This window comes from Pogoniulus pusillus, chromosome 15, assembly GCF_015220805.1.
Source record: "Pogoniulus pusillus isolate bPogPus1 chromosome 15, bPogPus1.pri, whole genome shotgun sequence".
NCBI lineage: Eukaryota > Metazoa > Chordata > Aves > Piciformes > Lybiidae > Pogoniulus > Pogoniulus pusillus.
This window is the reverse complement of record NC_087278.1, coordinates 14,798,388-14,820,737: the sequence shown is the minus strand read 5'-3', so window position 1 is coordinate 14,820,737 and position 22,350 is coordinate 14,798,388. Positions and strand designations below refer to the sequence as shown.

Sequence of the window (22,350 nt, the reverse complement as noted above, 5' to 3'; positions counted from 1 at the left end):
GAGCCAGTTCACCGAGTGTGTTTTGCTTGACTCTGTAGCTCCTTATATCCACCTCCATCATGCACCTGAGAAGCACCAGGATCCCACCTGCAGCCCAACACCAGTGCTGCAGTGAGAGGCCAGGATCAGTCCCTGTGACCTTCCCAGCTCCCTATGGGCCATAATTCAGTTGTGGAAGCTCTGTGCTATGTATATATGTATATGAAAAACTTACTTACCACCTTTTTATTTAAAAAAAAAATATAAAGAAGGAAAACTCTCTTTTATTTTCAGGCCACATGTGTAGAAAGCCAAGATCACCCCAAAGAAGACTACAGGAATGGAAAGCATTCTGCAGCTCTGGCTCTAGCAGCCTCTCTGCTATCAGTTTAACGACTACAAAAAGAGTGTAAAAGCCTATAGGGAGAGAAGCATGACAGCTTGCATTAACTGGAAACCTACACCACTGTGAACGTTCTCCTTCCTGTCATTGCTTTTAATACATATCTTCTTAAAAAGGATTATGAAACGCAGTAGAAATGGTGCAGTTTCTTCTAACAAATAAACCTTTATTTGATCCCTGCTGTTACAGCAGAGAAAGGGTGCCTGCTCTGCTCAGCGAGGAGAGGCAAGTACAGAGCTCTCCAGTGTTGACTCTTGATTGAGATTTCACTTAAGCAGTCAGGTCGTAAATGCCAGCGTACCAAAGAGCACGCTGGTTACCTAGGACAAATACCCCAGGCAGATAATGAGAAAGTTGACTTGGAAGGGTAAGAAACACACCCCCCTCATTAGCAAAACAGAGAAAGCTGCCATCCCTTCACTCGGATAAGGAAAGGGAAAAACATCTGTGCACCTACCAGCATCCAGGACAGTATCCATACCCACCTGATCATACTCTGAAGCTCCCGGGTACAACGGCCAGCCCAAGAACAGCTCTGCGATGACACATCCCAACGACCACATATCGATTGCTTCACAAAATGGTAAACCAAGGATGATTTCAGGGGCTCTGTGAAGGAAGAGGTTACAAAACATCAGCAATGTGAGTGGAGCTGCTCAGCTGGCCCAGGGTGTCCCACACAGATCATGACACTCACAAAGGTGCTTGATAGCAGTAAGCTCTGATGGAGCTGAGGGACCCACTGGCACCAGCAAAGCATCTGCTAACTGGTGAATGTTTACCCTTGCAGAAGAGTTTTTGGACAGCGTTTAGCCAAAAGACAGTCCTACATTTCAGAGTAGTTTGCAAAGGAGAGAACTATCATTATTTTCATTTGGCAGGTGGGAAACTGAAGCACAAAAACAATGCTGTGCATTCAAGACCACCCAATTAAGGTCCTCTCTCAAGGTTCTTGTGCCCAGTGCACTGTCCTGTAGGGGGGAATCATGACGGCTCCCTGAGGAGAGGCATCCTCTGTTCACACAACTCGGCAGACTTCACAAACATCCAGACATTAAATAATGATTACAGTATTGGTATAAAAGAATTGCTGACATTTTAAACAAATAGATGTAACCATAAACCAGAGAAATAACCTAATTAGATCTGCTAGACCTAAGCTTTTTCCTCAAGAAGAATTAGCCCAGATGCCTTTACATCTCAGTCTGTACCAGGCACCTGTTAAAATTTCCTCTTCCCTTCCAGCCCAAAGAGCCAAATTCAGCAGCACTCCTGCTATGTGTTTACTGTCAGCTTCAGGAGACTCCATTCCCACTGAGGCATCTCTGCTCAGTGAATTTAGTGTTAGTCCACAGAGGAAGGAGAGGACATGGTAAAGGCTCACTAGAAGGATCCCTGGTGCAGAGGAAACACTCAAATAAACAAGACCAGTCTCAGCTCAGACTTCCACAGATCCTCACAGTGAGGGTCACTTCACGTTTCCAACAGGTTGAAGCTGGCATCAAACCCTGTCCAGGTACTGTGCAGACTGAACAGTCAATGGAGTGATGCTCCCTCCTCACCTTGAGGGGTACTTGTCCCACTGTCTTGGGATGGTTTTAGTCTTTCTTCACTAAGACTAGATAAGTTCCCTAAGCACCAGAGGCCAAGGTGAGACAAGATCAATCCCCCTCATAGCACTTCCAATACTTTGCATTTCCAATGTGCAAGAATCCATAGTATCTCACAAGTACTAAAAACCTGATACAAAGCCCACCTCTGCAAACAAACACCTTTCCTCTTTTCCCTACCTCAGCCCAGACTTCCATATGCAGTTAAGTGCCATAGCTACTATTTTACACAGGGATTCTCTCCTGCCTTTTTTGCAGATCTTGCAGTATTTCTAAGGCCACAGCTTCTGGAGTCAGGTGACATACAACAGGTATAAAACTTACTTTCCACACTCTTCTAATTATTAATAAAAAGGTGAGGGGGAAGGCAGAAAGCAGATAGAAGAAAGAAACACATCGTGCTTTAAAACTTCCTTCATTTAAAAAATAGCCTTGAGATTTCCTAGGCCCTGATGCACAATTTGGGAATGCCTAGGGTTGACTACTGAGAAGATCAAGTACCACCATTCAGAACTGGAAATAGGACCCACGGTTCCCAGTTTCTGATCTCTCATCAGGGTAAGTTCTGACCCCAGTGAGATCATTCTAAGGATTACCCAGTGCAGTGGAAAATACTGCTTTAATCACCCTATTACATAGTCATGTGAAGATGAGTCTTTAGCTAAGAAACTAAGAAAAATGGGTATTTTTTTCCCAAGAAACAAGCAAAGGTGCTGCAGCAAGAATCCATTTTCAGTCCACAAACTTCCCCAATTTTGGGTTGACTAGTAATTATAAAAGCCCAAAACTGTTGTCAAACCAACAACAGAGAATGTAAAACTTCTGGGTTTTAAAGCTTTAGATGCTTTCTGAAATTCCCACAGAAAATATATCAGAAACGTAAAAGCAGCTACTTTTAGCCCTTCTAACTTCACCTGTGCTTGATGTTCTCATATCCCAATGTTGCTTAACCCATAGTGGCAAACTTTTTATTCTAGTATTCATCTCTTCTTAGGAACAAGGGGTTAATTTTCCATCTTTCCTCCCCATGTCATCATCCCTGCACGCTACTCAACACCTAGACAAAATGCAGAGAGGAAAAGACAGCTATGGTGACCTGAATCTCATTACTATGTAAATCCTGCATTCAAAGCCATCTGCCTCTCCCTGTCTGCCTTCCACACCGTGAACAAAATGTCCCTGGTCACTAATGAGAGCTCAGCCGTGTATTGCCTGAGCTGCAAATCCCTCTCACTAACTGAAGTGGAGGGAGCAGAGAGTTAGACTACTGGTGGGATATTCCAAACGTGATTTTGTGTAGATACCTCCCCGTTCACAAAAATCACTTGAACTGCTTGACAGCAGCATACACCTCCTCTCCTCTCTTCCCACATTTATGCTGCCAACACCTCCAAACCCCTGCAAGAAGGGATGACCTAGAACGTGAGGTTCCAAACTTTTTTTTCCTGATTTGCCTTTGGTTGTCCAGCAGGTTTCCTTAGAGCTCCAGCTTCTGGAGTGCAGCAATTAGGACAGAATTTCTTTCTTATACACAGAAGAAATCTTGCATCTCTGCTGTTGGTAAGAAAAGCACAAAACCAATGTCCATACCATTTAAACACATAAAAGACAACTAAGTGGAACATCATTCATCAAACCAGATTTAATGACGTAGGGAGGGGAGGTGGTGAGATGGTTTTATTTTACTTTTTTGAAAGCTGTTATTTGCTTTACTCAATCAAGTCTAAATGATAGTTGCAATCTTCACCTTGTCAGACCCAAAGAAATGCTAATTCTGGAACAATGATGAGAACCCCTGTAAGAGGCTGGTTTAGTTAATTAGAAGGGTTAGGTGATAGGTTAGCTTCAACGATCCTAAAGGTCTTTTCCAATCTGGTTAATTCTGTGATTCTGTGATTCTGAGAGGGGGTGCAGACTGAAGTGATATAGTGCCCTACATACGCCACAGACAAAATTTGTTGCATCTTTCTCCATCACGATTGCAATTTTTCCATGGAGAAGGAGTGGCCCTAAGACAAAAAGAACTTGTTAACTTAATTATGCAGTCATTAAGACTTCACAAGAACAAGTATGGGACACCATACAGGCTTCTAGATTTTCAGCTAGCAGACACCTCCCATTTGCTGTGAGAAAGAGTTGGGAGTCACCATAGAGGGAACTGTAGTCTGCTTGCCTGCTGGCACTCTGCTAATGGTCAATGACAAGTATTTTGGTGGAGGATGTTACAAGTTCTGTAATGAAACAACTTGTCCACTGATAAAATACCTCCGTTGGGTGGAAACTGTACTGTATACTCAGTTATGGATTAAGAGATTCTTCTGCATATAGGCCTATATCTAACACATGGAACTCCTCTCTTTGTTAACATAAACATGTCTATTTTTTAAGACAAGGTGAAATCATACACTGGGGCATGGAATTCCAGAGGCAAACTTCTGATTTCAATAGCATCTTAAGTCAGTTGTTTAATGTCTGATTTTTTTCCTTCATCACGTTTAAATTTGTCACGTCTCACTTCACATTCACATGCATTTGCCTAGAGGTGAAAATGGAAGTGCTTCGATCACCTTTCTTTTAGCTCAAGTTATTTTTGTATCTCTGCCCTGTTTTCCATTGTTTGCAGCAGCTTCTGGCTTTTCAGTGTTCTATCCCATGGACTTTTCGATACAGTTCTACCACATGGCTCTATGACTTCTCTGGTCCCGCTGACATGACTGCTTGGAGACAGGCTCAACAGACCCAGAAACACTTAAGCATGAGGATATTCCCCAGACTTATTTTACAGTATTTGCAGAATGCTTTCACGTTCCAGTCTTCCCTGAGCCTAATATTTTGTTTGCTTTTGGAGTGACATGAGGCATTTCAGCAGATGTTTTATCTGGGAGATCCTCTGAGACACACAGTCCTTTCTCCAGAGGAGCTGCATCTAATTTAGGACATAGAATTATGTAGAAATAGTTCCTTTTTCCCCTTCCAATGTTTACTGCCTTTCAGTACTGCACTGATCTGGCATAATGTTGTCTCTAACCTAGATCAAGTCCCTTAAATCTTCCTCACTCTTTCTTGCAGCCTAATGTAAGCAAGTCTGTGGTATCTGCACGCTTAAGCACTTGATTGCTCGTCAGCAACTTTTCACAGATAATTAATACATTAAATAACTCTGGTCCTAAAACATGCACACAGTCCACTCCACAAACAATCCCTTTATTCCTAAAAGCACTCAGATTTATCTCAGCAATAGGAATGGTGTAATTCTCTTTTCCAAAGGGAAAGAACACATTTCTATGTCTTAGCCAGTGCTTATGTGGGATTTCTCCATTCTGCAGCTGGTAACAGGGGAACAAGGGAAAACACTCTATTAAAGTGTGCACATGAAAGTACTGCAATTATGAATTAGAACTATGATTCACATGGCAGCAGGTCCTGCTGGAATGGCACTGGGGTCTTCAGCAGATCTCTCCATGGCTGCACTGGAAGCTTCCTTCTGTACTGATAGCACTCTTTGTTTTAACACAGACTCACCAATACCTTTTGACTGTGGTAGTAGTCATGTTTGAAAGCACACAAAGATGGCTTGCTACCAGGCACCTCAGTAAGAGCAGGAACATGCCCATTTACCACTCTCTGCCAGTGCTTTGGTTGTGCATCCACAATACCCTTGGTACAGTAATTCCAGCCTCCTGTATGAGGCATAAGGAGGCAAAACAGAAAACTTCACTTTCCCATCCTTCTTACCACACAAGCTGCCTCCAGTATGTCCCAACAAAAGCCACTCCCCTTCTGTATGCACAGGCATAATCTGTTCTACAGCATAGACCAAAGATTTAGAAACTACTTACCACCAGCCTGGGAGAGACTGAAGAGCCCTGACAATAGTTTTCATCTCCAGGACAGAAGTAGCAGCTCATCCCCACTTCTCACATCTTCCCCACCTTTCCCAACCAAAATGAATCCCCTGGCCAGCAAAGGATGACCAGCTCCTCAGCTCAGTGCTGGGGTCAGCAAGTATCCCATCACCTTGGAGCCCAGCTTGAGCATGCCGAAGAGCTGTCAGTGCTGGGTGCCAAGGACCCAGAGTGCAAGGGTCCCTGTGCTGGCAGGTCCCCTGCAGGTCCCCAGAGGCAGCACTGCCATCTCATTATTTGCTTGTATCTCACCTATGACCCCATCCCGCTTGCAGGCCTGCTGCTGGAAGAGTATTTACTTTAGCAATGCTGCTTTGTAGCAGGGTAATTTCATTGTCTGGTGTTTCTGTCAGGAAAATTAATTACCACTCTAGCTCTCTGGCGTTTTCACCCACACATCACAGGACATTAAAAATAAACACCAAAAAAAAAAATCATTTTCACAGACTTGGATCCATAGAACTGGGCTCTTTCTGAATTTTAAAACTCCCCTGCTAACTGTCCTCCTTGGGGACAATTTACCACCTCTGGTTGGATCTCCTGGCTGAGTGGGATTGTCTCAGCAGGGTCCTTCATGGACAAGTATACATATCAGACAAAAATATAATTCAAAATTCGATACTTGCTGGCATCTTGAGCTTGCCTACCCCTTGCCCTCAGGGTGACACTTCCAGAAGTTGTTTGTGGGCAGCTGCAGGCAGTGCAGACAGACCTATGGTGATGCTACCGAGTCAATATACAGACCTCCTGCCTTCTGCCTGTTGGTCTCGCCTGCCAAAGCCTGAACTTCAGAAAGCAGCAGCTTTCACATTTCCATCCAGAAAGTCCTGGGCAGAAGCAGAGAGGCAAGGGCCGAATCCAGAGCTTGCCTCCTCTCATTGCTTGTGCTCTCCCATCCACTGAGACACCTTCTGTGAGAAGGAGGTACTGATCCTTCGCATGTGTTACAAAAGAGTTTTCATTTAAGTGCTGAGGCTCTGTCCTCCTCTCAGTTGAACCCTTACTTTGACACCTTTCTCATACCTCCTCACTTGTTTCTTTTGTGGAAAAATTCACTTTTTTCCATATACTGAGCATATGGAGTGCCCTTAGCTCCTAGTGGAGATGGAGAACATAGAGTGTTTTATTTTGTCTCTCTGTATCTCTAGGATCCTAAATCACTTCTTAAGGTTAGCATTGTAAAAGAAAATAGATCTACAGTCCAACAGTTGCTATTTCCCTTGCCCCTCCACCTCTCCACTTACACAGACACCTGGAAGGGATGCAGACATCTAATATGTATGACCCCAGGATCAGACCCTACACCCTCCTCTGCACTGCAGTTGGGCAGTTGCAGGCTTCCTGCCTGTGAAAAAGCCAACTACAAGCACCAACAGCTCCTGCTCATTCACTCACTCCCCATCCCATGCATCAGGTAAGAGAGCAGCTCCAGACCCCCACCTGTGGTGCTCCCAGCCAGGAAGAACCATGCTCATCTTAATTGCAGGCCTTGCTGCACAGCTTTTGCATTTCTCCTGCATCCCTGAGTGCTAGAGTTTGCTCAGATGCTCATTCTGTACCACACAGTAATGGTACAGCTCTGCAGATCTCCCACATGTTCTCTGGACCATGCTAGGAAGCACCAATCCAGCACAATCACATGAAGAGATATCCTTGGGAGTTAGGACTCATCCCAGAACACACAGGCACATACTGCCTTTCAGAATCTGGCATAAAGTTCAAAGCCTGGAGAGTTTAGTCAACACAGGGAGGGAAAGAAAGGACCGTGGAGGAACATCACCCAGTCTATCAGAGTATAATGGTTACCCACAAAGTTAGTTTTGGTTTGAGTTTTAAGGAGGGATGGTGCTTGTAAAAGGCCTACTAACATGCTCCCTATTTTACAGGTCAAAACCAGCTACACCTGATTTCTGGGAAGGACTGGGGCTGTAGACATAGCCATTTCCAGTGCTGTCAGACCACCAGCACAACCACCACTAGAGGGTAGCTTCAGCACTGCATTGCCCACATTGCCCTTGCCCATCTCTCAAGATTAGTTCGTAACACATCAAAAAATATCTGTATCAGCTCAGAGGACTGGAAGCTGGATCCACTCAGCCTCTGGTGATGGTTTATGTTACAGGACACAAATATAAACTGCAGGCTGTTAACAGCGAGGTACTGCAGGGGTTTATCCCAGAGACTGGTCTTGTTTAACATCTTTCTCACCCAGAGGAAGAGACAGGATGAACTTCCATCCAGTTTATGGATGATGTCAAACTGCAAATACCTGGTGATGTGCTTGAGGGTGAGGTCATCACCCAGAGGGCTTCGAACAGGCAGGAGTCATAGGCCAGTGAGGACCTTCTGAAATGCAACCAGGGCAAATACAGAGTCCTGCACCTGAGACCTCTGTTGTGAGACCACATCTGGATGCCACGTTCAGACTCGGCGCCACGGTGTGTGGATGAACTGGAACAACCTCACTGTGGGGAAAGGCAGCCATGGGGGACCTGACAACAGCCTGGCCCCTTCTCCTCTGCCACACTGAGGAGACTGTGCCAGGCTCTTCATTCAAATGGGCAGCAGGAGGTGGAGATAATAACCAAACTGAAAAAAGAATGGTTACCACTGGGGACAGGGGAAACATCTTCACTGTGCCAATAAATGAACCACCTGCACAGGCTCACCTGAGAGGCTGTGCAGCTGCTAACCTTGAAGACTTTCAAGATTCAATAACATAATGTCTTGATCTGGATCTTATGGCTGATCCTACCTTGACCTGCAGGTTGGGCTAGATGAACATAACTGAACTCCCACCTAAATTACTCAAACTCTATATGGTACAGTAACTATACATTTGTTAATAAAAAGGCCATCTCCTGCATATATGCAAAACAGTAAATAACTGGGGGTGTTTTAGGGGGTACAGGTCCCAGGGTGTTTTCAGCAACTATACACACACAGCTTTCTTTCACCTCAAAACAGAAAGCAAGTTACACAAGAATTACTTCTGGATTTGACTGGCATAATTACTGAACAAGCCTTGAGAGCCTATCATTATTAAGGGTATTTAATAGCAGATAAATCATAGAAGCAGACTAAACTACCTGCCCCTTGACACTACTCATGTTCCATGAAGGTGCCAACTGGAAAGGGTGAAAATACTCCAGAGGATGGTGTCAGAGGCTGACAGGGTTAGTCCAGGCACCAGGAAGTCACCTCCTCCCTCCCTGCCCTGATACTGGGCCATCCCATGCCTCTGTCACTCCTGGCAAGCATTTAAGCCAGCTTGTCTTGCAGACCTCCCATGGTAGAGCATCCATAAACTTTGCTGTGCCCCAAAGGTTCTCACCCTCTGTAATTGTAAGGAACAATGCAGCTGTGCATAGCTGATTTTATGTCTTGCTTAATTAAACTTGTTGTCACTGTAAATGTAATACATATAGAAATCATACATTAATACATCTCACTTTTGCCTTCTTCCAGCTGCTTTGTCCTCAACACACATTCAGTAACAAAACCCTTCTCTATTTTTCTCTCATGCTTACTATCTACATCTCCTTTATCTCATCTTTTCTGCTCTCCTCCTGCATTTATTGCGAATAGTGAGGTGGACATCATGCACAGAAGTGCTGAAACTCCCTGCTCCCACGGAGGGGGCACATGCCACACACCTGCAAACACATCCCTGTCCTGCTACAAGGGCAAGCTGAACAAGTGCAGACGGTGTGCATCCATCATTAAAAACGGGGTGCCACACAGACACATACCAGGCACCCCAACAGGATCCCAATGATGACTGCCACCATCCACACAAGGCTCTTAGGTAAAGAAGTTTCCACAGACTTATCCTGCAAGAGTTTCAAGTAAATTGCACTAACACACCCCAAACAACTTGCTATTGCTATGCACCCTTCTTGAGATGAAGAAAGCCGGATGCAGCCATGAACAAAGGCTGGGTTTAAATGGGGAAGGAGAGGCTCCTGCTGGGAGGCTCTGCACCACTCCTATATACACTGCATATATACTTCCCGTGTAGGTCAGGGTCTGAAAGAAAACCTTCAGCAAGCACTTAAGAGCAAATGACTGAAGCCTCGAGGTGGAGAAGGCAGCACAGCTGTTTGTGGAAACAAGACAAAAGATTTAGGAACATTTGCTTTTTTCCCCTCTCCCATGTCAGGCTTGTTTACACAAACCAAGGGATGAAATTTTGCAGACAAAAACACTGAGAGCAGCCTGTCAGTCATGAAGGGAGAGAGAGAGGGAGAGAAGGAGAGGGAGAGAGAGGGCGAGGGAGGGGAGCGTAGGCTTCTTTCAGGATTATGGACCATTGCTAAATTGCTCTATCAATTATTAAACCCATCACTCAAAGTGCAGTAACCAAAATATAGCAGATAAAGCCTTTCTCATCCACTTTCTACCAGCTGCTCTCCTCTTCCTAAAGCCAGTGGGAATGATGATTCCCACAGTTTATATTTTATAAACACCATTTTCCCTGTGCCTTGAAAATAAAAGCTTTTTTTGGACAATGTACAGTAGGACTAGGCTCATGGCTGAAAGATATTAAAGGAGAACTCACTCTTTTGATCAACAGACCCAAGGAATAAAACACAGCCTCTGCAATCAATGCGATTTTCTTGGTGTCAACAGGTTAAAACATTTGCCTGTGGATAAATGAAGAGGCAGGCCCTAGCCATCAATAGCTCTTAGTTGCTATTTGCCTTTGCTACTTGGCAGATATGAGATCAACGGCAGGGTGGGCATGGTCCCAGGAAAGTATGGGACGTGGCCAAGGCACATGTGACATTTGGTCTGGCAAGTGACTCTGTGGAGACAGAAACTACAAACATACACTCAGGGTAAGAGAGGAAGCCCTGAGCAGGCAGAGCTGACAGGGAAACATGAGGGCAGGAGGACTAGGACCCGATATCCAGCTGCGATGGCTTCCATGTGGCTGCCGATGTCTGAACAGACAAGAGCTTGGGCAGCACGGCATGCACTTGCTGGAGGCTGTAGCTCCAGCTCAGCAAAACCCTTTACCATATGCATCACCTGAAGCAAAACCGTGCCTGAGCCCTGGTGAGGGCACTGAATGCAGCAGAAGTTAAGCATACATTTAAGCACTTAGCTGAATACGAACCGAATAGCAAGTCCTTGTTGCACTTAAACTGGAAATCTTAAGAGGCAAGAAAAGCTATTAAGACAAATAACGGAAAAGAAAGCAAGGTCCTAGGTCAGCCAAGAGACACACTAAGCTTGCCCTAGCTAGAAGTACGTCTTTGTACATGCCTGGAGGACGAACACGCTCATCGCTTCAGACTTAGTAAACGCAGGACTCCATCAGCTTCAGGAGGAGCACAACCCTGAGCACCATGACCACTGCCCTCGGGGGTCGTCAGCACCACGCTGACCCAGAAGTGCAGATACACGCACGGGGAAGGGGGGGGGTGACACAACAACTGTTACATTCAGCACAGCGTGACCTCTGCTTGTTCTCTGAAACAAAGCCTAATGCACGGGGTGGGGAGGGCTGGGGCTTTCCCAGGTTATGGAAGAAATCAGAGAATAGAAAAAGCCTAATTTGAAAACAAAAGCCCTATCCATGCCAGGCAGTGAATGGATGAGCCACAGCGTATTGGGTGCAGAGATCCCCTGAAGGAGGCATTTGATCAAGAAGGGAAGAACGCCAATTATGTGCTCCCATTCATGCCACCGCAATGAAAGCCTAATTCTGACTCCGCTTTCTGACCTGCAGTATGCAGTTTATGCAAATCCAAGCTGTTCTCGCTTCCCCCAGAGCCAAATGTCCACCAAAGCCAGAGCTGGCTCTAACTTTTTGTTTTCCTTTTCAAATCTATTGTTTTCGCTGTTGAATATTTAAGACCTTTTGTTGTTGCTGTTGCATTTCTTTGGAAGTGAAATAATAATTAAATAAACCCCAAAGCACACACAGAGAGACAAGAGTCGACTTCTCCCTTCCAAAATCGTCTCATTCTGCCACGTTCAGCAACACCCCAAGCCCTTATCGTTCCAGCCCAGAGCCCTGCCGTACATCGGCCAAGTGAAGCTCCTTGCTTCTGATCTGTAATGTTCCCCTAGACTTTTTTTGTTCACAGCAAATACTGAAAGTGGCACCAAGCCGCACGGCGGGTTTATAAGATTAGCCTGAACACTGAGCCAACTGTCAATATAAGGCTCCAAATTATTTCTATCCCTGGCAAACACGGATACGAATCAGACTTGGGCCATGATCCTAAGATTGGCTTCACACAGCAAGTAGCAGGTCTGAGGCTAGAAATATCAAATTACTGCAGGCTGCCTTTATTTTTTCTCCTTTTAATCATGTCTACTGGCTGACTTTTTTTCTTTATTTTTTTTTTTTATTAGAAGAAGACAAAGACAAAAATAATGTACTCATCCTGCCTGCTCCTTGGAGGAAGGAGTATTGCCCTTTACTTATCTCTAAAGAGCCACACAGACTTAATATTAATACTAGTAGCAACTATTTGTATTTCTGTAGCACGCAGAAGTCCCAGCGGAGACCAGAGTCCCATAATGCAAGACGCTAAAACACGACATGCTAAGGGACTGTGTCTGCTCCAGAGAATTGATGATCTATGGCAATATGTGGTGACAGGGAAACAGATTGGTAGAGCAGTCGGCCCAAGATCATACAGAGACAGCACAGGAAAGCCAAGAAAAGAAGCAAGGTCCTTGTGAACAGACCATGGCATATTCTCTTTATGATATTCAGGAATAGCAATAGCAATGCATGTATTCAAAAGCTCTTTCAGCAGAGCTGGGTGTTACCGAGGCAAGACAGACTCTAAGGTGAAATGACCTGCAGATATCACCCAATGAGACAGTAACCATGTTTGGAACAGCTTCCAAAACCCAAGTCCCACTTTAATGCCCCACTTGGTGAGTCTCAACATCTCGCCTGTGTTGTGGGGACCTGTCTGGTTTACAATTAAGTTTTAAGAAAAGCCTGGGAATGCCTGCTCACCTACATGTGGAGGGACACATGCCTGCAACAGCAGGGACATCCTAGAGCTGCCCCAGTCGGCTTTTCTTGCTGCAGAGTTGAAAACTTAACTCCATCAAGCCTCACTTGAATCAAAGCAGCCCACAGAGAAGGTGACAACAGCCCCCTGTACAAGCAGCAGGGCACAACACTGTGGAAAAACATTTCAGAGAACACAAACCTACTCTAACTTGGTTTTATTTATATTAGGGTTAATATCTGGAAAGGTTAAGTAGGGCCCTACTGAACTAGTTGCTATAAAATAACACAAGAAAACAGTCTCTGCTCTAAAAGACTTGCAACCTAATTTGGGATCCCTTCTCACCCTGGAAAGAGACACTGAGACTTGCTGCTCAGCATCTGCTAAGCCAGGATCTAACCAAGCCTGTGTAAAACATAGTCCCTAACCCACCAGAGTGACCACTGTCAGTCTGGATCCTGTAGCCCATGGGGACAGGATGAAGCCCACAGATGTGAGCGGTCCTGCTGGGAAGCCGCAGCAGCCCAGGCTACCAGCTTCCCTGCTGTCAGTTAGGTAAGGAGCACAATGAAGCAAGGGTTAAGCACTGCAGGAAGGACAAAGGATCAATGCTAAAGTCTCAGCTGTTGTTGACACATGGCTGCCCGGAACAAGCCAGCACACAAACACCCTTCAACACGCACTGCATCAGTGTGGACCTCAAGCACACAAGGGTCTCAAGCACAAACCCGAGCAGTGAAAGATGGTATCGCTGTCACTTCCCTGAAGACCAGGCCCTGGGCATGGTGATGGCAGAAAGCAGCACCATGTAGGCTTGTGGTGATTGATGCCTTGCCAGCAGAGAGCGGGGCCCTGTTCCCCCCATACCACATCTCCCATGCCAGCTCCTCTAGTCCCTGTCCTCTTCCATCTCTCCTGCCATCCTCACCAACCCCTGCTCCACTCAAACTCTGCTCAACTTGCTTGCTCACCCTATACAGCAGTTCATGTCCTCTTGAGATACTCTCCTTCCTCAACTCTGCTCCTAGGTTTCACCCTTCCTGAGGTGAACACCTTCTGGTCCAGGGCCTACAGAGCAAAGAGAAGGACAGTGCAAGTCCAAAGCACCACCACTGGGAAGGTGCTTTTTAGGAATGCCCACTGCTCTCACTATCACCTTATCTCGCTCAGGGATGAAAGCTAAGACATTTTAGGGAAAAATGCTCGTCTGGACCTAAAAAAGAGTCATTGCAGCTGTTAGCAGAGGAACAACTCTGACTTTAACCTTTAATGTCACACATCTTACTGGTTTTGGACAGAAAACAAGAATACAAGCAAGAATGCATGCACAGTATGCAAATAATCTCGAAGGAACCAGAATTACAGGAAAAAAAGGCGATGCTGCAGAAGTAAGACTTCTAAAATAAAGTCTTTTGCAAAGCAAAGTTAATTCTTTATTTAAAACTATCACATGGAAAATTCAATTGTTCTCCAATGCATCTCTGTACCAAGTCAGGAAACTAAATCCAATCATTAAAGTGTGAAGCTGGTGAATTTAAATCCATAGTAAGTGCAAATTCCAACACAATTTTAAGTAAGGAGTCGCTCCCAACACCTTCATAACATGTCAACACATAGTCATATATTTGTTTCTGGGGCTCTTCAAATGTCTCCTTTTACAGTTTCATTTTTTTTTTCCTTGCCAAAACAAATTCTTAAAGCTATCCCAATGTTCTGAAAAATACAAACATTTCCCTCATGTTAAAATCTTAGGTGGTCATGACAGAAATTATGGAGAGACAAAACTTGCAGGGAAAAAAACCTGAACAACAGAAACTTCTCCTCCTCTGCCATACATGAGGAGAATTTGGACTGATTCCCATCTGATTAACTTTAACTAATTTGTCCTTGGATCGTACCACAGTGTGGATGTCATTTCTTAATTTGACTGTTTTGCAAGTAGTCAGTGCTGTCCTCGTAAAGGGCAAAGAAATCCCCATATATCAGGAATACTTTTGGCTGAGGGGAAATTTGGTAATTACTCCAGAGACACAAACACAACAATGAAAAGTACTTCCCAGGACATGAAGGCAAAGATGCACCCTCTCTTGAAAGAAGAGGCTGTCTTACATATACATTCATATCTTCAATTATCTTAACTGTCTGTAACTATTTAGCCTGCTGCTAAGTCAACTGCAGGGTTCAAGAACATTTTCTAGCATTCTTAGCATTTTTCACATGTTGCAATATTGTCTGGTATATATCAAATACTCCTCTGAAATGCCCAAATCAAACCATCGTCCTCCTGAGAGAAGCTGAGGCTAAGTAAACTTGACTGCACCACTTGGAAACCTCATCATTTGAGGTTTGTGTGAGAAATCACTGAAAACAGAGGTTTGTCTCTGATAGGTAAAATTCTCAGTATGTTCAAGCAGCAGGGGATGCAAGTGGACCAGTATCTCACTTTAAAGACATTTTCATCCAGGTCTGTGCCACTGGTTGTAAACCCAAGAAATTATCACACCAACATTTTGGAGCTTCCTCATTCTTCCACCAAAACCCTTAGTGTATACTCTTAGTTTAGTTAACTACTTTAGTACATCCTCCTCCACCTTTATTTCTGCAGCTCTCACAACACTTACTGAAGTTGTGGAAAGTGGTCTTATTGGTTTAACTGGAACTGTGCCACAGTTGATGCCATTGCCTGTACCTCGATGGGCAGGCAGCCTCCAGCTGGGCAGAAGAGTGAAAAAGTCCCTATAGGACGTGCAGCTCGTTACTCACCATACAATTTACTACCAAAACATGACAATATTTAGGGGGCAATAAGATGGTACCTGTGTGCTTTACCCACAAACAAGATAGGGAAGGGAATAACTATTTCCCCTGTGATTCTAAGGAGGTTCACCAAAAGGTTAGTGAGAAAACAAAGCAGGCCATCGATCACAGGGACAGCTAACCTAGAAAGGTTACTGCATATTCCTGCCTCATTTTTCACATCTATATTTACCCTGCCACTTCTCCTTATGTCCCACCCATTGCCAAGCACCAAACACAAACCATGGCTCTTTATTAATTATGCATTTTGTTTATGCTTGGTGTCACTGCCCTGCAACACGCCACAGTGGCTGAGGGATTAAATGGCACAACTTTAGTGATCCCTGCAGGGTGGTGTGGCCAGGGGATGGCAGCTTGAGGGCTCTCTTGCCTTTCCTTCAGCTGATGTGAGAAGCTGCCACCTCTCAGTGGAAGCTGAGGTGGGATGGAGGAAGGAGTGATATGGGTTTTCATATTCACTGAGACAGAGAAGCAAGACAGGGGCATGCAAGGGAAGAAACTTCCATTCAGGAAGGGCTCAGATTTGCTTTCAGATCTTCATCCAAGGGAAACAAAATCCCAGTATTACTGAGCATACTTAGCACCTCGTAAAGCACAGTCCTGCTCCAAACAGTGCCTGCCTAAAAATAGCAATTCCAGGCTCCTTGTTTACTGCATCCCCTGATGCTTGATCGAAGTGTCTTAGTTGAAAAGGATTTATTTTTGGGGTTTGGTTGGCTCTTTTTGTTTGTTTGTCTATTTGTTTTCTCCCATTTTTTCACCTACCAGTCTGGTAAACCTAAGGCTTTGAGAGCCATTCTGTACTCATTTATTGCACATTTTTGCATGCAGACACCAGCAGCCAAATTAGTTATGCAAAGATGGCAGAGGAAGTGCAAAGCAATCATTTGAAAACAATGAATTTGCAGGAAACTTTCCATGTTTTACTCAAAGCACAGAATCACATTTCAGATGCAGGGAAGCCTGAAGATCTGTTTGTATGTTTGTTGGTTTACTTTGGATTTTTTTGTCTGTTTGAGGAAACCTAAAATAGTTTCCTTTGAGAGTCTGTTTTCTGTAATCACCATATCTTCCTTCTATGGGAGGACTGAATCCAGGATCTTCAATTGTAGACCAACAGTAAATATGTCTAAGATACAGAAATTTTCTGCTGCAGCAACAATAGTGAGAAATATTTTAAGCCCTGGATCTGAGAACTAGTTTCTATTCTTGCTTTTTTTCTGTCCCATCAGAAATCATAATTAATTCATGTTCTAAGAATATTAACATGTTTTTTTTTACTAACTGTAACCATATCTGCAATAGAACTCCATGTTGATGCAAAGTGCAATAGGAAAAACACTTGTTGGCAAGACTGAAAAGCCTGCATGACAAAAGTCACACAATGATATAAAGCTGGATGCATGTCATGTTTTGGACCACAGCAAAGTTCACACCCATTGAATACTGAAAAATAGAGAATCACCCTGGAAAAGTCAGCCTCAGATAGAAATTAAATACAATTTTTTTCTCGAGAAAGAAACCTAGAAATGTGAGAGCTTTTGCAGTGCCTTTGAGGCTGCTGAGCTCTCAGGTGCTCACCTCAGGATCCTGACAGCAAACCAGGCACAGGCAGGATCCTTCAAAGGAAAGGAGGTGTGTAAGCCTCCTTCACACCAGCAAGACCTACACAAATCACCTGCTTCTCTCCGAGGCAGGGTTCCATTGTATACACCGTTACACTGCATCAAATGTGACCCTGCTCAACTGCACCAAAATAGTCTCAAGTGTTTCCAAATATTTGTGAAGGAGCAAAACAGAAGAAAAATCAGAGAGTGTCAGACCATCCCTAAACCTTTATTTCTGAGTTGGATCCACAAGAAGATGCTGGGGAAAAAACCACAAGAGACATCTGTTCCCATGTCCCAGAGATACCATGCAAAGCTTCATCCTTCTCCATACACTGTGAAGTCCCTCTCCATGCACATACTGCATTCAGGTAAGCCCTCCCTCAACCAAGCCCTCAGGAAAGCAGCATGGGATGGCTCTTGCAGCAACCTGATGTCTTCATCACTCACCACTGCACACATGTTCCAGCAACAGGTACCTTCAGTTCAGCTTTCACCCCCTCTTTATAGTTCCTCCATCCACACAGCGGGGCATCTCCTTACTGAACCCCTGTGGTGCTACACACCACATCTTTGAAGGCAGATGATTTGGGCACCTCTGACAGACCTGGCTGGTGGCTGAGATCAAGGGAAGACCTGCCAGGAGCACATGCTTTTCACATTAATGCCCATTCTGCACACAACCAAGGCAGAGGTGGTTCCTGACCAGAAGTCAGAGCTATTATTGGTACAAAAGCTGGATCTGGCTGGGGAAGAGCAGCCAGAGCACATCTGAGGCCAAGAGCACAAAGGCCATCTACACTAACCGAAGGCTGTGCCTTCTGCTCTCGTCCCATCCACACTCATTGTGCTGACTTCTCCAGAGTCAGGCATGGTTTATAGAGCTATCTTTAATCCAACAGAGAGAGGTACAGCGTCAGTGCAGTGGTCAGCCCCCCCTGAATCTATGAGGCAACGTTTACTTGTCACATCAGCAGCAGGACTGATACTGTATCCAAGTGCAGTTTGCTGGACAAAGGGGGAGAGCCAGACCAGAAGATGTCTAAAGCTTCTGGCTTTGACAATGCCCACAAGATCCTCAGGGATATGAAGAGAAGAACAGTAAGTATCCCTATTGTTTTTTCAAGGTAATTTACAAGAAAATTTGAAGGTGATGAAATTCAAAGATGAGAATTTTCTTCTCCTCCTGATTAAGCCAATTTATAGGACTTCTCAAATTGATGCTTTACCTATAAAATAGGGCATATATGTTGGGGGATGTCTCTTGGTTGTTAGTTTTTTTTTTTTTATTATTCCATTGTTTATTTATTTGCTAAAGAAACAAAGAACAACAACATGGTACAGAGTCACCTCTTCTGGGTTGGAGCAACAGCCACAGACCTCTCAGGACTGAGATGGGTCCTCTGAGGATCCATCTCACTCAGCTTTAGAAAAATCCCTGCTTTTCCACCCTTCCTTGAAGGAGCAAACTAGATGAGGGAAGGATTAATTAGCTGATGTTTGTAAAGCCCTTTGAAGATGAAGAAGTGTTATTTTTATTTTCAACTCTCAGCAAAGGAAAAGGAAAAAAGAAAAAGGCCACAGAAAGACTTCTGCTATTTGCTACACTGAGGCATCTCAGGAGCGAGCTCCTGTACAGAGACACTCCTCCAAGGGTATATATTAACTGGCAGGCTGACACTGCAGCCCTTCCCCCGAGGCATGCATTAACAGGGTCTCTGCCCAGCTGCCTATTTTCATGAAACATGTAGAACTCAATACCACTGAGACTTCTCCCTCTGCATCAAATTTGCTTGAATTTGTCCACCTGATTCAGAAGTTAAGGGGAACACAGTAGCAGTGTGATCACACACATCTCATTTCCTTAGAAAGGCAGACTAAAAGCAAATGAGGTAGGCCCCTGAATACAGATGTGAAGTGCCTGGCTACCCAGAACCCAGGTGGGCTATTTCTTTCCTGAAGAGTAAACTGCAGAAGTGATTTATCTTTTTTAAACACTTTGCACCTTCTCTTGGAATTTCTCTGTGGTGACTGCAGGTCTCTCTTTTTTTATTTTTGAACTCCCTATGTCTTTGGCACTCAAAGTAGAGGCACGCTGTGGTGCAGGACAAGGATCCCCCGGCAGCTGGAGACCAGCTTGCAGGTGCATGCCCTGCCCTAGGAAGACAAAGACAGCAGTAAGACAGACAGGATTGCAATGTATTAGCAGAGTTGCGCTTAACACCTAAGACAAAGATGACAACGAGCTGCCACAGGTCAGGCCTGAAGTGAACAGGCAACCCAGAAGGGGAAGACTTCATGGTGTGCAGCCTATTAAAGCTCCTTCAACTCCATGATCTCATCGAAATCTAATGACCACCAAAAATAAACAGGATGCTAGCTTTGAGTTATCCTGTTAGATAACATCTACATATTCATCTTAATGATGTTTAACGTCCAGTTAGACCAGGGCTAGCACCATCTGTCCTGAGCCTGCTTTCACCTGAGTTCCTTTCCCTGCTCTCAGCTCAGCAAAGCACAATGCACAAGAGCTGTGAGGTCCTGCATAAAAACAGCCATCTGGTGAAGGGGCAGGAAGAACCAGTTAAAAACAGAGTAGCTCCACCATATGGAGAAAATAATTCAGTTGGGCAGTGTAGGAAGAAGCAAACCCTATTACAATAATTGTGTTGCCAAGTGATGTTGCAGACTTGTTTTTCCCCTCACAGCTCCTGCACTGATTAAGAACAGAGCTTCCCTCATAATGTGGCATCATCCCCACAGCAAGATCAAACTGTTCCACCACATGACTTGTGGGATTACCAGGTTACCACCACGATGTCTAGAACGTGAATGGAGCACAGAGACAGAAGCAGTGCACCCTAACACCACTTTGCATATCCTTCCACCCAGAGCTGAAATGATAGGGCTTGTGACCCAGTTCATCTGGATGGCACTCCAAGGAAAGCTGATGCAGAATTAGTTCAGGAAGCAGTAACAACAGAGACAAGCCCATGTTTGAAAGACTTCAGGCCCACCATATCCAAGGACAGACAACGCAAGCCTGCTTGATGCTAAAGCACCTCTCTTTCTCAACACAGGAACGGTGGCCCTCTCATACTCCCCCATATGTCCAGGACAGAGTAACCTGATAAAACCCTTCTGGAACAGCTCTCCTTCTCTTTCAGACATTTCTGGGCTGTCAACAAAAACATACCAGGTGTGCAAGCTCCAAAAGTACTCCTTAACCTGCAGAGTGACAGCAACACTTTCACTGGAGGTCACTTCCAGCACAGCAGCTGTTACTGCTTGGGCTCCCAGGGCCCTGTAATCAATTTATTACCTCCAGGAGCTAACTGTGCAAAATGGTGAGTCTCCCACAGTCTCACACAGCCTGCCCTTCTCACAGTGGTTTCCTTCTTGGGAATCTAGTAGGCCAGCCTCTTGCCACTGCCTACCTACTCATCATGAAAACTAGCAGGAAACTCCCCAGACAACAGTGAAAAATAAGGTGCCAGAACCGTGGCATCAGTAGGTTCTGTTGTTGAGCCCTGCAGGTGAACAGATGCCCAGACCAGCCTAACTCTGGGGCAAGTATGGGTCTGGATGTTAAGTACAGCCATCATGCTGAATGATGTCAGGCAACCCCAACTCTCTGCCACTGAGTGATATACCCTACTACCAAAACATTTGCTACACAAGTGCTTTTTCAGGTATAAGCAGCTCAGGTCCAAGTTCAAAACTCTATAGTTTTCTCTTGGCAAAGAACTTGTTCTTTCCTTTTTTCCTTTGTTTCCTCCTCCAGCCCCTCTTCTTCATTTCTCCTTCTCACACATCCCATGCTGAGCTCCATTTATTTCCAGACGTGCATGGTGGTAACCAGAGAGATTTCCTTGCAAGAGTGGCTTTGGGGCTTCCAGTGGACAAATCCACTAATGTCTCTGGAGACATGGAACACAGAGCATGAAGCATAGCCGCTTGCTGCAGTTAGTTTCCAGGCAAGCAAAATCCCACTCCAAAGCCTGTTAACGTATCAGTCATTAATTCTGGATAAAAGGAAATTTATTTGCACGGCCTTGCTTAGACAAGACTGAAATTTTAACCTGCCCCTCCCCCTCCCCTGCTTTCCTTCAATACCTTATTAATATTGTACACCAGCACAAGACAACATGCAAATGGAGCTCTATGCAGATAGGGCTCAACGCAAAGCCAGCTGCACTTAGTTCAGTGCATTAGTGCAACTTCAGAGGAACAGCCAAGGGAAAAATAAATCATATAGATGATAGAGAAAGCATGTCTTAACTTCCAAATTTCCAGGGAGAAATCCGTGCTTGCATGTCTGTCAGAGCAGAGTTTACCGAGTTTACCAGGCAGATAAGGTAGTTAATACTCCACTTAATTAGAGACTGCCAAGTTCTTTTTAGGAGGAAGTGAGGATTGTCCTCCTAAGTGTCTAAGGTTCTGCCTTGCAAACTCCACTTACAAAGTGGACTTAAAAGTGCAACTCTGCTCAGCAGAAGCAGTACTGTCACCTTCCCTGTTCATTGTTTCTCTCTAATTCCACATCATATAGCTTAGTTTCTAGACAGACACCTTTCAGTGGGTTTTCCCCGAAGCACAGTCCTGCAAACAACAGCCCTGAATTTGAAAGTCAGTTACTTCCATTCCTTCCCAAGCACTGCAACCAGCACTGCATTAATTGCTGCTGGCCATCAACAAGTCCCCAGGTATAACATTGATGAGGGGCAGAAGTATTTCTGCTGAGAGTTTTGAAGAGCTACCTAGAAGAATGAAAATGTTGCCTTGATGCATATGTTGTTTGGCCTCTTGGAGAAAGGTTTAGGTCAAGAACGTTCACAGGAGCTGCTGATAGCTACCATAATACTTGCCTGCAAGCTGAATCAATTTGACTCTAGCCACGAGAAGCAAGCCAGCAGGTCACCCCTTAGCATGCTGGTGGTAGAAAGACCCAAGCACTTCATATTTCCATAAAGACATCTAGCTGTGGACTTACAGAAACTTTAATATATCCAGGCAGAGAAATCCCATTTTATCACTGGGAAG

General features: G+C 44.7%; 1 protein-coding gene across 2 annotated transcripts in view; it reads right to left on the bottom strand.

Annotated features, from left to right (window-relative positions):
• The window catches only part of HIPK2 (homeodomain interacting protein kinase 2), a 138,618-nt gene that overhangs the window by 43,379 nt on the left and 72,889 nt on the right, over positions 1-22,350 (bottom strand). For both annotated transcript variants that reach the window (XM_064155471.1, XM_064155472.1), the window contains exon 3: positions 868-991. In XM_064155471.1, coding sequence (XP_064011541.1) covers positions 868-991 — 124 coding nt within the window. The remainder of the gene's footprint in view (positions 1-867; positions 992-22,350) is intronic.